The sequence below is a fragment of the Podarcis gaigeae genome, assembly GCF_964106915.1.
Source record: "Podarcis gaigeae genome assembly, chromosome: 13".
Lineage (NCBI taxonomy): Eukaryota > Metazoa > Chordata > Lepidosauria > Squamata > Lacertidae > Podarcis > Podarcis gaigeae.
Genome location: NC_139689.1, coordinates 43,795,522 through 43,809,352, shown reverse-complemented (window position 1 = coordinate 43,809,352; position 13,831 = coordinate 43,795,522). Strand labels below are relative to the sequence as shown.

The window sequence follows — 13,831 nt, the reverse complement described above, 5'->3', positions numbered from 1 at the left end:
CACCACCATCTTTTTAATATTCTGACTATGGTTTAAAAATAAATTTAAAAAAATCTCAGGATATCAACCTATAGAGCAAAATGCCATGAAACAACCAATCACAAAATCACCCAGCACATCTTCCTTCCAGCAAGGGCGTTTTGAACCAATCTCAGGGCTCATACAGAAAGCCTGATTGCCGTTTGCTCTGATTCAACAGTAAAATGCTGGTTTTATCGGGGAACGTGCCGGGACAAATAAACAAACCACTACAACATGGGTTTTAAAACACAGATCTGTGCCTAGTAACATGTCTCAAAAGGAAGTCCTGACGAGCCGTCACTGTCCAATCCATATTATTACAACAAGTCTCTCCAAAGCCCTCCATGAGTTTGTTTAAAACCTGAAACAACTTAAAAGTTAAATGTCATTAAATAGAAATTTGGTGCTTCTGGGCAGGATAAATAAAACAGCTGTATATAAATCACTGTTTATGACTGATGTATATTGCAAATAAACACACAGAGAGAATAGCCTCCATTTTTGATTATTATTTAACAATGAGTGCCTGGCTGACTCTTCAGCTTCCAAAGTCACAAAAAGCAACAGAAGACTCACTACATGCCTTGAGCCTCCAGCCTTTATTTTAGACAGACCCAGAAGCCTTGAAGGTGGCTCGGTAAGAACACAGGCGCCTGTCTAGCCAGAAGCATTGTTCTCTGAGATAAGGGCCGTAGCTGAGCTTATTCTATCAAACAATGGCCCTCCAGATGAAACAATTGGCTCTCCAGATGTTAATGGACTCCCCTTTGCCCCAGCCAGGATGGTGAATGCTCAGAGATGGTGGAAGATGGAGCTCCACAAGAGGTCCACAGGTTCTCCAGATCTGCTGGCAAACATGAGACATTGGAAGCCTTTCCCAGCAAACCCTTGTTAATGACCTGGGGTGGTTGTGATGATATACAGTCGTACCCTGTCTCTCGAACAAATTGGCTCCCAAACAAATTGGCTCCCGCACGATCGAAATCCAGACGTGCGGGTTCCGGTTTTTGAATGTTCTTTTGGAAGCTGCACTTCAGTTTCTGGACATTTTGGAGGTCGAACAGACTTCCGGAATGGATTCCGTTCGACTTCCAAGGTAAAGGAAAGTCATGATGCACATACTCAAAGGCACATCCTTCTTCATTATTGCTTCGTAGCTGTCTCAAAATCCTGGGGCTGCCCCCCATTTCCCACAACACAACCTTCTCCTCACCCTAGGCCACCACTCACCTGCCTCCACAATGGAGCTGGCAAAACAGGTTGCCAGGAGCAACACCCAAACTCCCTTCATCTTCTGCTGCACCTTGCTATGTGAGAGAGGTCCTCTGTTGTAGGCCTCAAGATTTTGAAAGAGGCTGCCAATCACAGGAGCGAGACTGTGGCTCTGGTGCTCCAGCACACCCAGTGGAGCTGTCAACTTTTGTGTAAAGGATATGTACTCAGCCCAGTAGATCTCTGACCTCCCAGGCAAAGGGCATCATGACTACTCACTTAAACGAGGAAAAAAGAGCCAGCATGCCATTGGAACAGAATTAGTACTAGCAAATAAAAAAGTATTGGGTTATATAATTTGCTCGGAGTTAGCAGAGAACAAGGACGGTGGACTCTCTGGCATAATAAAAAATGATGATGGTTCAACAACTCTACCCTCTCCAGGTAGAGCTGATTCTTCTTGCGTAATACAACACTTGATTACCAGAGAATGTCTGGCTTTGTGGACCAAAAGTCGTACCGGGGGTGGCTCATCCCATTTCGCAGTTAGAGCTGAAACTAGGAGGTGTCTTGCCAACTCTTGGCAAAGCTAACAGACAAACTGCGAGGGAAAAGACAATAGTGACTTTGAAAAAGAATGGGAACCTTTTACATCATATCTGCAGAAACAACAACAAAAAACAGAGTCATTGGCAGGATTTAAATAAACATTTGCAATTTACAAAAAACAGGAAACTTAATAGTATGACAATATAGAAGGATATATAAACAGCAGAACGTAATATGAGATGTAATAAACCAGGGATGGAAGTTGAGGGAAGTCAGCAGGGAAGGGCGAAATTGAAATCTGAATGTAATGTAATGATTATAAAGGTAAAGGGTAAAGGGACCCCTGACCATTAGGTCCAGTCGTGACCGACTCTGGGGTTGCGGCACTCATCTCGCTTTATTGGCCGAGGGAGCCGGCGTACAGCACATGGCCAGCATGACTAAATTGCTTCTGGCGAGCCAGAGCAGCACACGGAAACGCCGTTTACCTTCCCGCCAGAGCGGTACCTATTTATTTACTTGCAGTGCTTACAGTGCTTTCGAACTGCTAGGTTGGCAGGAGCAGGGACCGAGCAACGGGAGCTCACCCTGTCGCGGAGATTTGAACTGCCGACTTTCTGATCGGCAAGTCCTAGGCTCTCTGGTTTAACCCACAGCGCCACCCGCGTCCCATATGATTATAGATATTGTTTAAAAATTGTTTAAAAAGATGATTATAGATACAGTGGTACCTTGGGTTACAGACGCTTCAGGTTACATACGCTTCAGGTTACAGACTCCGCTAACCCAGAAATAGTACCTCAGGTTAAGAACTTTGCTTCAGGATGAGAACAGAAATTGTGCTCCGGCGGTGCGGCAGCAGCAGGAGGCCCCATTAGCTAAAGTGCTGCTTCAGGTTAAGAACAGCTTCAGGTTAAGAACGGACCTCCGGAACGAATTAAGTACTTAAACTGATTAAAATAAATAAATAAAACAAAACAGCAGGTGCTGTCCTGCCCTGACACTGCAACTTGATAATCTCCAACATTTTCCCAATGAAAATAGGGACGTCCCATTCCATAAGGATAATTTTACTATTTATGCTCCACACATCTTACTGGGATGCCCAAGCCACTCTGGGTGGTTTCTAATATAAAAAACCCATAAAACATTGAACATTAAAAAAACACACCTTCCCTATACAGGATTACCTTCAGATGGCTCAAGGGACAGATAACTCCATACCCTTCAACCTATCTCTGATGAAAATAGGAACATCCCAAGAAAAAGCGGGACATTCTGGGATCAAATCAGAAACCGGGACGGCTTCTCTAAATCAGGGACGTCCCTGGAAAATAGGGACTGCAACCTGCACCACTTACCGTGCCACCTGCACCACCGGCAGAGAAGTAGCAGTACCATGAGCACCAATTTTGGGCGAGAGCTGGAGCACACCACAAGATCTTGTGTGATTAGGGTAAGATCTCACCTGAAATCAACACGGAGGACAGTGGCGGAGGTGGCAGGGTGGCTGTGGGGCCACTGCCCAAGGGGCTTCCCCTTCACCCCACCTAATGGCTGGGCCAGGGTGAAGCACTTGCCTCAGGTGGCAGAAGTGCAAGAGGTGGCACTCTGCCCACTCCACTGTTCCCACCGCCGCAACGGACATGCCTGTATCATCACTGTTAAGTTGTGGGCGAACATATCAGACGACACAGCGATTCTTCCAAAGCAGCTCTTTATTTGTAAGCTGGAACGGAACTGAACTGAGGAGCTCAGTCAGCCTGCTTATATAGAGCTCCAGAACAACGTAACTGTTGCAACTTTCTAAAACTATCCAATCACTGAACGTCACTTTCAATCCTTCATTTGCATAACTATCTACAGTATCCCCCTGCTGGCCCAGGGTAAAAACCTCAGTACATAACAATCATCATCAAACCTTTTATTGGCATCACATACAAACATCCAAAACAAATCAGTACAGAATCACCACTTCCCCAGTGGCACAAAACATTTGCTAAAAGAAAATAGGCAGAGCAGTCTATCCTCACATCTATAGGTCTCCAGGGAGATCAGACATCTGCAGTGTATTTCGACGACAAAAAACCAAACAGAGATATTTAGCCACTAACTTGATGAGCTCCTAATCATTCCCCAGTAATAGAAAATGTATGACCTCTGACTCTGGTTTCCATTTGGGGATACTGTACAGAGTTGATCTAGAAATCGCTGACGGAGATCAGCTTATAGTTTACAATTGAGAACCATATGTGTAAGGCTTTCCACCAGGTGGTCTTCACATGGGCAAGTTCTTTCTCCTTCCACCCTGCCTGAGAACCTTCCCCACAGGAGGTTGGATGGATTTGAATTAAACCTGGCCAGCGAAAATGCCCTTCTTTCTTGAGCAGCAGAAATTCAAGGTAATTGTGGTTAATTTCATGTGCCCAAGAAAGTTGAAAATAAAGAGCAGAGCATGTTTTCTCTGCTGCTACTGTTAGTTCCTTGCGTTCAATATCCCACAACCTAGTTTTTATTATAGCCTTGGCAGATGGTAGGCACATCGATCGCAAAAGTTCCACCAACAGCCGAAGTTGCTGTACCTTCTTGTTAAACTGTTGTAGCCCTGGGGAAAGAAAGGGGTCTAACAAAACTTCACTGAGGAGAGGATCTTTATCTGATGTAAGGCAGATGTTTAACCAGCATAGGATAAATCTCACCCAGGCGATAATCTCTACCTTGTGTTGACCTCCCTCTTAGCACAAGACTGCCTAGGGTACACAGCGGGGGACAGTAAAAATCTTGAAGAGGAAAGCTGCCTTTTTTTCAAGATGGCGTCGTTAGAGGAAGCATCAATTTGAGCGCCCCGTCAGTTGTGCGGTTTTTATTAGTTTTTATTAGCTTTTATCAGTTCTAGTATTTTATTGCTCGGTATATTTTTCTTAATTACTATAAGTTTAAGCTAAAAGTTTTAGAGAACGCCCTAGAAAGTCTCGGAGAAAGCCTTAATTAGCTCCAGCTCGACTCAATCTACCAACTACTTATTAGCAGGAGAGGAGATAAAACGCCCTAATCTTGTGTTGTAAACGAAATATGCCCTTTTTCCCTTATGGTGTATCCAAGAGCCCATATAGAGTCCTTACGTGGGTTCCCTATTGGTAGGAGAAAATAACAGAGGCCAACCAGAGAATATTGAGAAGCAAAGTAGCTAGTAAGCCTGATCTTTATGGATCTGTTGCAACAGGGTGCTCCCCTCACACGCAGGAAAGGAGGAGGACCCAGAACCAAGGTGTGCCTGCCCTTATATAAACATTTTAAATTCCATGCCCTGGATCTTAAGACCACCCCTCCATACATCATACATACATCACAGAAGGAGTGTAACCCAAGACCACCCCCCACAAACATTATACCTACATCACAGAAAAGGTGGTCTACAACAGAAATTTGAATGCTGTTGCTTTTCCTGTCTGTCAGGTTATCTGATAATGCCTTATCTGATTGTCTTTCCTGGTAATTTGTCACCCTTTGAGATGGTGATTTCCCAATTCCTGAGGCAATGGGAAGGTTCCCTGACCACCCCCCCCTCGCAGAGAAAACATTTGGTCAGTTGGGGAGTCAAAATGGTTTCAGGTCAGGCTTCCTGTGTTGATCTATGCACGTGCTTGCTTGGTACATTTATGAACATTTATTATTATATATAAGACTTTAATTTTATTATTACAATTGGAAGGACGCTGGGTTTCCTGATTTACAGCAGAAAATAGTAGCAGCTGTTGGCTGGAAACCGGGGTGGCCAACTCCCAAGAGACTGCGGTCTACGCACAGAGTTAAAAACTGGCAGTGATCTACCCCCTTTGGGGGGGGGGGTTCAGGTCAAGGTTGAGCGCTTTTTTTAGGAATGAAACCCCTATTTTGGGGGAGGATGGGATGGCCTGTTGTTTAGGGGTTCAGGTCAAAGTTTTTTTTAGGGAGGAGGAAAGCCCCGTTTTAGGGGGATGCAAGGCAATAATGTTGAGCTTTTTTTAGGGGAGACAAAGTTGTTGAGCTTCTTTGGGTGGAGCCAGTGATCTACCACAGACATCCAGTGATCTACCAGTAGATCACGATCTACCTGTTGGACATGCCTTTTGTACACCATCAAGGACGATTTAGAGAAAGAGAACTTAATTGAAGGGTGGCCCCAGGATGACGAAGGTGGAGGTGGGGAGCTCTGGATTTTAATGCAGCCTTCCAGGACTCTATTTGCAGACCCAACAAGGGTCCCTATTTTCCAGGGACAGTCCCAGATTTATAGAAGCCATCCCAGTTTCTGATTTGATCCTCGAAAGTCCTGCTTTTCCTTAGGACATCCCTGTTTTTGTTGGAGAAATGTTGGAGTGTATGGAGTTATCCAACCCACCCTCCCTGAGCCAAGGAGAGAAGTAACTTCTGGAAGACTTCTGGAAGCAGCCTCGTAAGGGGATTTAAAAAAAAAAAGTTTAATGTTTTATTATGTTTTTATATACGTTGGAAGCTGCCCAGAGTGGCTCAGGCAACCCAGCCAGATGGGCAGGGTACAAACAATGCTCTTTTTCTAGAAAAGAGGTGCCAGAACTCACCATGAACACCTCACTTGTTCTCTTATACAGTTATACCTTGGAAGTCGAACAGAATCCGTTCTGGAAGTCTATTCGACTTCCAAAACGTTCGGAAACCAAACCACGGCTTCTGATTGGCTGCAGGAAGTTCCTATAGCCAATTGGAAGCCGCGGAAGTCCTGTCAGATGTTCGGCTTCCAAAAGAACGTTCGAAAACCGTAACACTCACTTCCAGGTTTCAATCGTCCGGGAGCTGATTTGTTTGGGAGCCAAGGCATTCAAGATCCAAGGTACGACTGTAATGGCAATGGTGGCCACTTGGAGGGCTGGAACTGAGTTCCTATTACATACCCTACAACATCTCCCCAATGAAAATGGGACATCCTAAGGAAAAGTGGGCTTTCTGGGATCAAATCAGAAACTGGGATGGCTTCTGTAAATCCGGGACTGTCCCTGGAAAATACGGACGCTTAGAGGTATGATTCCTGAGAAGATCCATAATATGGAGGCTGCTGCCAAGAAGGGCCAGGTCACACTGTCACCTCGAAGGACCACAGAGGATGGTGCTGGCAACAGTGCCTCCCCAGCTGATTTTAGAAGCATTTTTGTTAGGGATTGTAGGACAAGACCTGCCAAGGGAAATGAAGAATTTATTTATGTATGCAACAACAGCGGCAAGAGTCTTGATAGCACAAGGATGGAAGAGCAAGGAAATCCCGACGAAAGAAGAATGGCAAGAGAAATGGATGAACTATGCAGAAATGGCTAAATTGATAAACAGAATTTAAAGAAGAATGAAAACATGTTACGTACAGTGGTACCTCTGGATGCGAACAGGATCCGTTCCAGAGCCCCGTTTGCATCCTGAGCAGAACGTAAGACGCGTCTGTGGTGCACATGCCGCGATTTGCTGCTTCTGCGCATGCGCGTGACGTCATTTTGAGCGTCTGCGCATGTGCAAGCTGCGAAACCCGGAAGTAACCTATTCTGTTACTTCCGGGTCGCTGCGGGACGCAACCTGACAATGCTCAACCTGAAGTGAATTTAACCCGAGGTATGACTGTATTACTTAAAAAGACAACAAAATGAATCGGACTCCTTGGCAGGTTTTGAATAAACATCCACAAATCTATTGGTTGTTAATGTAGTAGATAGGTAATATAAGGATTTATACAATTTTACAGTATGCAGAGAACAATATTTAGTTGAGAGATCAGAGAGAGGAGCTGAGGGAAGTCTTGTGGGGGGAGGGAGGGAGGGTTTGATGGGGGGAAATAGGGGGGGAAATGATGAATATGAGATGTTTTTGTTATGTACTGAAGTTCTCACCCTGGGCCAGCAGGGAGATACTGTAGATAGTTTTCACTCAGGTCCACATATGCAAATAAGGGATTGAAAGTGACGTTCAGTGATTGGATAGTTACAGAAATTGGTTACAGTTGCGTTGTACTGGAGCTCTATATAAGCAGGCTGACTGAACCCTTCAGTTCAGTTCTGTTCTGGCCTCTGAATAAACAAGAGCTGTTTGAAGAATCGCTGTGCCACCTGATATGTTCACCCACAACTTAACAGTTTTGATACGTTGTTATGTTGAAATTGTTAATTAAAAAAAGCACACCAGTGCCTCCTCAGCTGATTTCAACAGGCAGGGAGATCTGCCCAGGAGGATGTGGTCTTCTAAGTAACTGGTGGCCATATTTCTCGAGACTTCTTTATCTAGACATCTTGAATTGGGCTCAGAGGTTGATTGGCAACCAGTACATGTCATCGCAAGTGGAGTGATATGTGATATGAAGCGCACCGGGTGCAATTTATGCGCCGTCGTCAGGAGCAACGGCATATACGATGTATGGCAACAACAACTGATTCCAGAGGTTATAATGGCAAGCAGGTTTGTTTTTGCTTTTGGACAGAAGAAGAAAAAGCACAGCACTCTGAGAGCAAAGTTTACGGTGCAATATAAATACTTTAATTGCTTACAGAATCTGAAAACAAAACACCTTGAGAAACATAATCTCTATTCAGAACTTAAAACACACACGCACACATACAAAAACCACCAGCAGCAATTTTCTGCCATGTCTGGAAAATCCCCTGAAATTTGATGTGCATGGGGAAGGAATGCCCGTTTTAGGGGCCGCAGCTTGGAGGCAGAAAGGAGGAAAAGTCCATCCCCCCAAAGTATCCTATTAGCCCTATTGCACGCTTCTCATCCAAGAAACGACACTTTATCATAAATACAAGCATTTCTAAGGCATTCATCCACACAACCACCCTGTGTAGCATTCTATTTAAAAAACATTTATAACAAAATAATAGCGAAGTAAAAGCTGTGGCGGTGTGGACGCAGGTGGCGCTGTGGGTTAAACCACAGAGCCTAGGACTTGCTGATCAGAAGGTCGGCGGTTCGAATCCCCGCGACGGGGTGAGCTCCCGTCACTCAGTCCCTGCTCCTGCCAACCTAGCAGTTCGAAAGCACGTCAAAGTGCAAGTAGATAAGCAGGTACCGCTCCGGCAGGAAGGTAAACGGCGTTTCCGTGCGCTGCTCTGGTTCGCCAGATGCGGCTTAGTCATGCTGGCCACAGGACCCGGAAGCTGTACGCTGGCTCCCTCGGCCAATAAAGCAAGATGAGCACTGCAACCCCGGAGTCGGCCATGACTGGATCTAATGGTCAAGGGTCCCTTTACCTTTACCTAAAAGCTGTTACTTGGCAGACCAAAACTATGGCTAAAGTGCTATAATGCTTGGCACACACAATGATAGAACACCCTCCATCTGTCACATTCCTTGTCCTTTTTCTCTCCTTTTATTTGCTAAAGAAAGATCTGATTTTGGTGGCGGCTATTTAATCTTTCCAAAATGCCCCACATGGTGTATTGATCCATGTGGCTTTCTGAAAAACCGCCTTTTCACCCCCGCACGCCTGGTACACAGTTAACTCCCCAGCAATAGGAATTTGAATGTCACACACACACGATTTGCCATGCTTTTAAATTCTTTTCTTTCGTAAAATGCATGTGTTGCTTAATTGCAAATAGAATCTCTCATTTTACGAAAAAATAAACCAAATATTAAAGGTAACAATAAAAGGCAGAGTTAAAAACAGGAAATCAAAAAATCCCCCAAAAGATTAATATTATAAATTAAAATCAGTTCCAGAGTGAGGTATTGATGGTGATATATTAGATTTGAATCTATGGATTGTCTGTGCAAACTTAGAAGTCCTGGACAACCGTGTGTATTGGAAGAAGTCGTCGATAGTGTTTGCACCGCCATTCAACGAAGCCTGGGAAAATCAACACGCAGGGTGAGTCGCGTTTGGGCAGAATTGGATTACTGGTTCGATGTGTGTCATGTCACAAAGGGTGTACACAAAGAACATCTGTGACTGTTTCTAAAAAAACTTTCAACATTCCCCTACAATTCTGTTACAGGTGACGTAAGATATATTATTCTTTTTTTATAGCACGTTGAAACTGTATCATTATGAATCACCCTGTATTTTTTAAAAAATGGCAAATTAGGATGGGTGTATTGGGGGCACACACAAAAATGGGTTGACCACACCTGGATGTAATTTAAAGATGAGGACTCCAAAATATATTGCTTAGGGATATCGAATGAAGCACTCCATGATGTTCCCTTCCCTCCATGGATTGTAGCACAGTCTATGGATTCTTTTTTGTGGAAACAGTCATGTGTACTCTTTGTTCGTTCCTCTACAGATCTGTTTTCAACAGAGTGGTCTTCTTCATAATAGGCTGAGAGTCTCATCCAGGAAACAGTTTCAGAATAATTTTTTTAAAGGTGGCATGCTGAACTCCACTGCCACCCATCAGACCCGCCTTTCTGTTAGTGGGCTTCCAGTTGCGATCCGTTGGGTGTTAAGTTTCTTCATTCACCTCAGCTCCTGAAGGGAACTATCCAAAACGAGTCCCAGGGTAAGAATCAACACTGAGTTGTTATCTCTGGCTTCTGGAACTGCAGCTGCAGAGAGAAGAAGTATAAAGTGTTATGTACTGAAGTTCTCACCCTGGGCCAGCAGGGGGATACTGTAGATAGTTATGCAAATAAGGGATCGAAAGTGACGTTCAGTGATTGGATAGTTTTAGAAAGTTGTTACAGTAACGTTGTACTGGAGCTCTATATAAGCAGGCTGACTGAACCCTTCAGTTCAGTTTTGTTCTGGCCTATGAATAAACAAGAGCTGTTTGAAGAATCACTGTGTCGTCTGATATGTTCACCCACAACTTAACATAAAGTGTGTTGTGAGGTCCATGAAAAAGCAGGGCTCATTTGAAACCAGAAGAAACTCGAAACTCTGCTTCTTCCTGGCTTCGAAAGTAGCTGCATATTTAACAGAGTGAATATTGCCTGTGATCATTGCAAAATATCAGAGACAGAATAAAATTACCACAACTGCTGAATGAGAATCAAAGTTGTATGAGTTTGCCACAACGGCAAGCTTATTGCTTATTATGTAAGGGATACAGGATATGCATGACAAAGCTATACACATTTAGGATACTTTTATCAATTTTTGGCATGCATACAGTTTATGTAATTTTATAAATTGTGATTTTGGATCTGTGGAATCAACAGGGCTTGTTAACAAAGGAGATGGGGGGAAAACAAATTGGTGTTTGGAATTGTGGTTGTAAATTTATTTATTTTTATACAAAAACCAAAACCTAATCACTTGCATATTTGCATCACACAGCTAAGTCTGAACTGAAACAGAGCCGTCTTTCCCATTGGGTTTACTGGTGCGTTGCGCCAGGGCGCCGGCCTCTCAGGGGCGCCCCAGCGAGTGGGAGAGCTGTGCGGCTTTGCCGGCGGCCTCCACTTTCCCTCCTGCATGCCTGCCAGCTGTGCCCTGTCAACCATATGGCTGGTGGGTGTGCATCTTGCCTCATAAGCCTCCACGGGAGGAGAGCGATCCCCGCAGAGGCTTGGGATGGAAGCCGCACACCGCCAACTATGTGGCTGGCAGACGTGCAGCTTCCTTCCCAGGCCTCCACAGGAGCAGAGCGATCCCGGAGAGGCTTGGGAAAAGGTTGACAACTCTGGGAAACAGGGGGTGGGGCGCCAGAGGGTTTTTTGCACCACGGCGCCGGATATGCTTAAGACGGCCCTGAAGCGAAATATCCCCCCTTTTTACTGTCACATTTGCTAATTAATATGGAGAAGGGGCTCAGCAATTTTAAGGGAGGGTAATACAGTGGTACCTCGGGTTACAGATGCTTCAGGTTACAGATTCCGCTAACCCAGAAATAGCACCTCAGGTTAAGAACTTTGCTTCAGGATGAGAACAGAAATCGTGCTCTGGTGGCACAGCGGCAGTGGGAGGCCCCATTAGCTAAAGTGGTACCTCAGGTTAAGAACAGAACTCCAGAACGAATTAAGTACTTAATCTGAGGTACCACTGTATGGGGGTGACAAGACCGTTGTTTTGCTTCAGTGATGGACTGGATGAGAGCCAATAAACTGAAGCTTAATCCAGATAGGACTGAGGAACTGTCAGTGGTCAGTTCCCTTGACCAGATGGATGGGAGGTTGTCCTCTCCCTCTGAAGGAGCAGATAAGATAGCTTGAGTGGTCCTCCTGGATCCTTTGCTGTTGCTTGAGGCTCAGGTGGCCTCAGTGGCCTTCCATCAGCTTCGGCTGGTGGTCCAGTTGTGCCCTATTAGGACTGGGATAGCTTAACTTCCGTTGTCTATGCTCCGGTAACCCTTAGGCTGGATTACTGCAAAGTGTTATATGTAGGGCTACCTCTGAAGGTGGTTCGGAAGCTTCAGCGGCCTTGTTGCTCACCGGGGCAAGATGGTTTGAGCATAGAACCGACTGCCAATCATATAACCAGCTGCCAATCAGTTTCTCAGCCCAATTCAAAGTGCTGTTTTTGACCTATAAAGACTCAAATGGCTCAGGCCTTTTAAACTGTGTGTGGGGTGTGTGTGTGTGTGTTGTTGTTTGTTATTATGTTATGTATTTTTGTGTTTCTACCTTTTTAAAACACACACCCCACCGGTGATCCTCGGATGAAGGGCGGAATAGAAATTTAATAAATAGTAACTGGTGCTGGCAATGATTCTTATGGTGACCAATGGCTATTACTACATCTCTCATGTTTCATAATGGCGCAGATCTCCATCCCTGCTTTCACTGTCTACACAATCATCATCTGTTGATTGATCACAGGAAATGATAACCGAAAAAAATTTGCCCAAGATGAGACTATAGCTGTACATACCTGCATTTCAGTATCTACTGCATCAAGAGTTGGTCTGAACACCTGTTTTCTGTCTTCAAGTCCTAAGAAACAAAGAGTATTATTATTATTATTATTATTATTAGTAGTAGTAGTAGTAGTAGTAGTAGTAGTAGTAGTATACCACTCTTCTTCCAAGGATCACAGGGCAGTTTACAATACAGAAACACAAAAATGCATGCCATAATAACACACAAAAGCAACAACACTCCTTCTACATAGTATTAGTATTTCTTAATTTAAGAGCAGCAAGAGTGTTGGAATGATTTATTGGCCGTAACCCAGAAAGCTACAAACATGAGTCTGTCCAAACTGCAGGAGGCAGTGGAAGACAGGAGTGCCTGGCGTGCTTTGGTCCATGGAGTCACGAAGAGTCGGGCACGACTAAACGACTAAACAACAACAACAACCCAGAAAGCCCCTTTCCGCCCCTTACACAGCCTTTCCTGGGTGCACACAGTGAGGCTTCTCACTTCTTCCTCCCTAAGGGAATAGCTCAGTCGGTAGAGACGGAGACTCTTAATCACAGGGTTCAAGCCCCACATTGGGGGAAAGATTCCTGCATTGCAGGGGGTTGGACTAGATGATCCTCGTGGTCCCTTCGAACCCTACGATTCTACGTTTTGGTGCTGCATTGCACCAGAGTTTTGAGCCAAAGCTCTGAGAAGACAGTCCTGGCCGGTGGTGTCGCGTCCTTTGCCGGCACCCGGGGTGTGCGTGCCAGTTGGGAATGCAGACGAGGCGTGGAGGGTGAACAAAACCTGTCGGGCCAACCCAGCCATCACCGCCAATGCCACTGGGCAGGCACAGGGATGGAAGAAGAAGAGTTTGGATTTGATATCCCGCTTTATCACTACCGGAAGGAGTCTCAAGGCGGCTAACATTCTCCTTTTCCTTCCTCCCTCACAACAAACACTCTGTGAGGTGAGTGGGGCTGAGAGACTTCAAAGAAGTGTGACTAGCCCAAGGTCACCCAGTGGCTGCATGTGGAGGAGCGGAGACGTGAACCCGGTTCCCCAGATTACGAGACTACCACTCTTAACCACTACACCACACTGGCTCTCTGGAGAGTTCATGGGGTCATGTTGCGCTTACTGCCCACCTGCCCAGGAGAGAGTCCGGCTGGCTGACGAGGCCCTTGGCGGTTACACCCCCCTAACACTGGCTGGGCAGCCATTCAGCGAGGGGGCCAGGGATGCGGTGGCAAGGCCAGGCCAG

The 13,831-nt window shown here is 45.3% G+C and overlaps 1 protein-coding gene across 1 annotated transcript in view; it reads right to left on the bottom strand.

The window, feature by feature from the left end:
• Nucleotides 1-9,135: 9,135 nt before the first annotated feature.
• LOC310830161 (mucin-12-like) overlaps nucleotides 9,136-13,831 on the bottom strand; it is a 25,778-nt gene continuing 21,082 nt past the window's right edge. The window contains exons 10-11 of the mRNA XM_083709844.1: nucleotides 12,596-12,657; nucleotides 9,136-10,329 (exon numbers count right to left, since the gene is read on the bottom strand). Of these exons, the coding sequence (XP_083565970.1) occupies nucleotides 10,291-10,329; nucleotides 12,596-12,657 (101 nt within the window). The 3' untranslated portion in view covers nucleotides 9,136-10,290. The remainder of the gene's footprint in view (nucleotides 10,330-12,595; nucleotides 12,658-13,831) is intronic.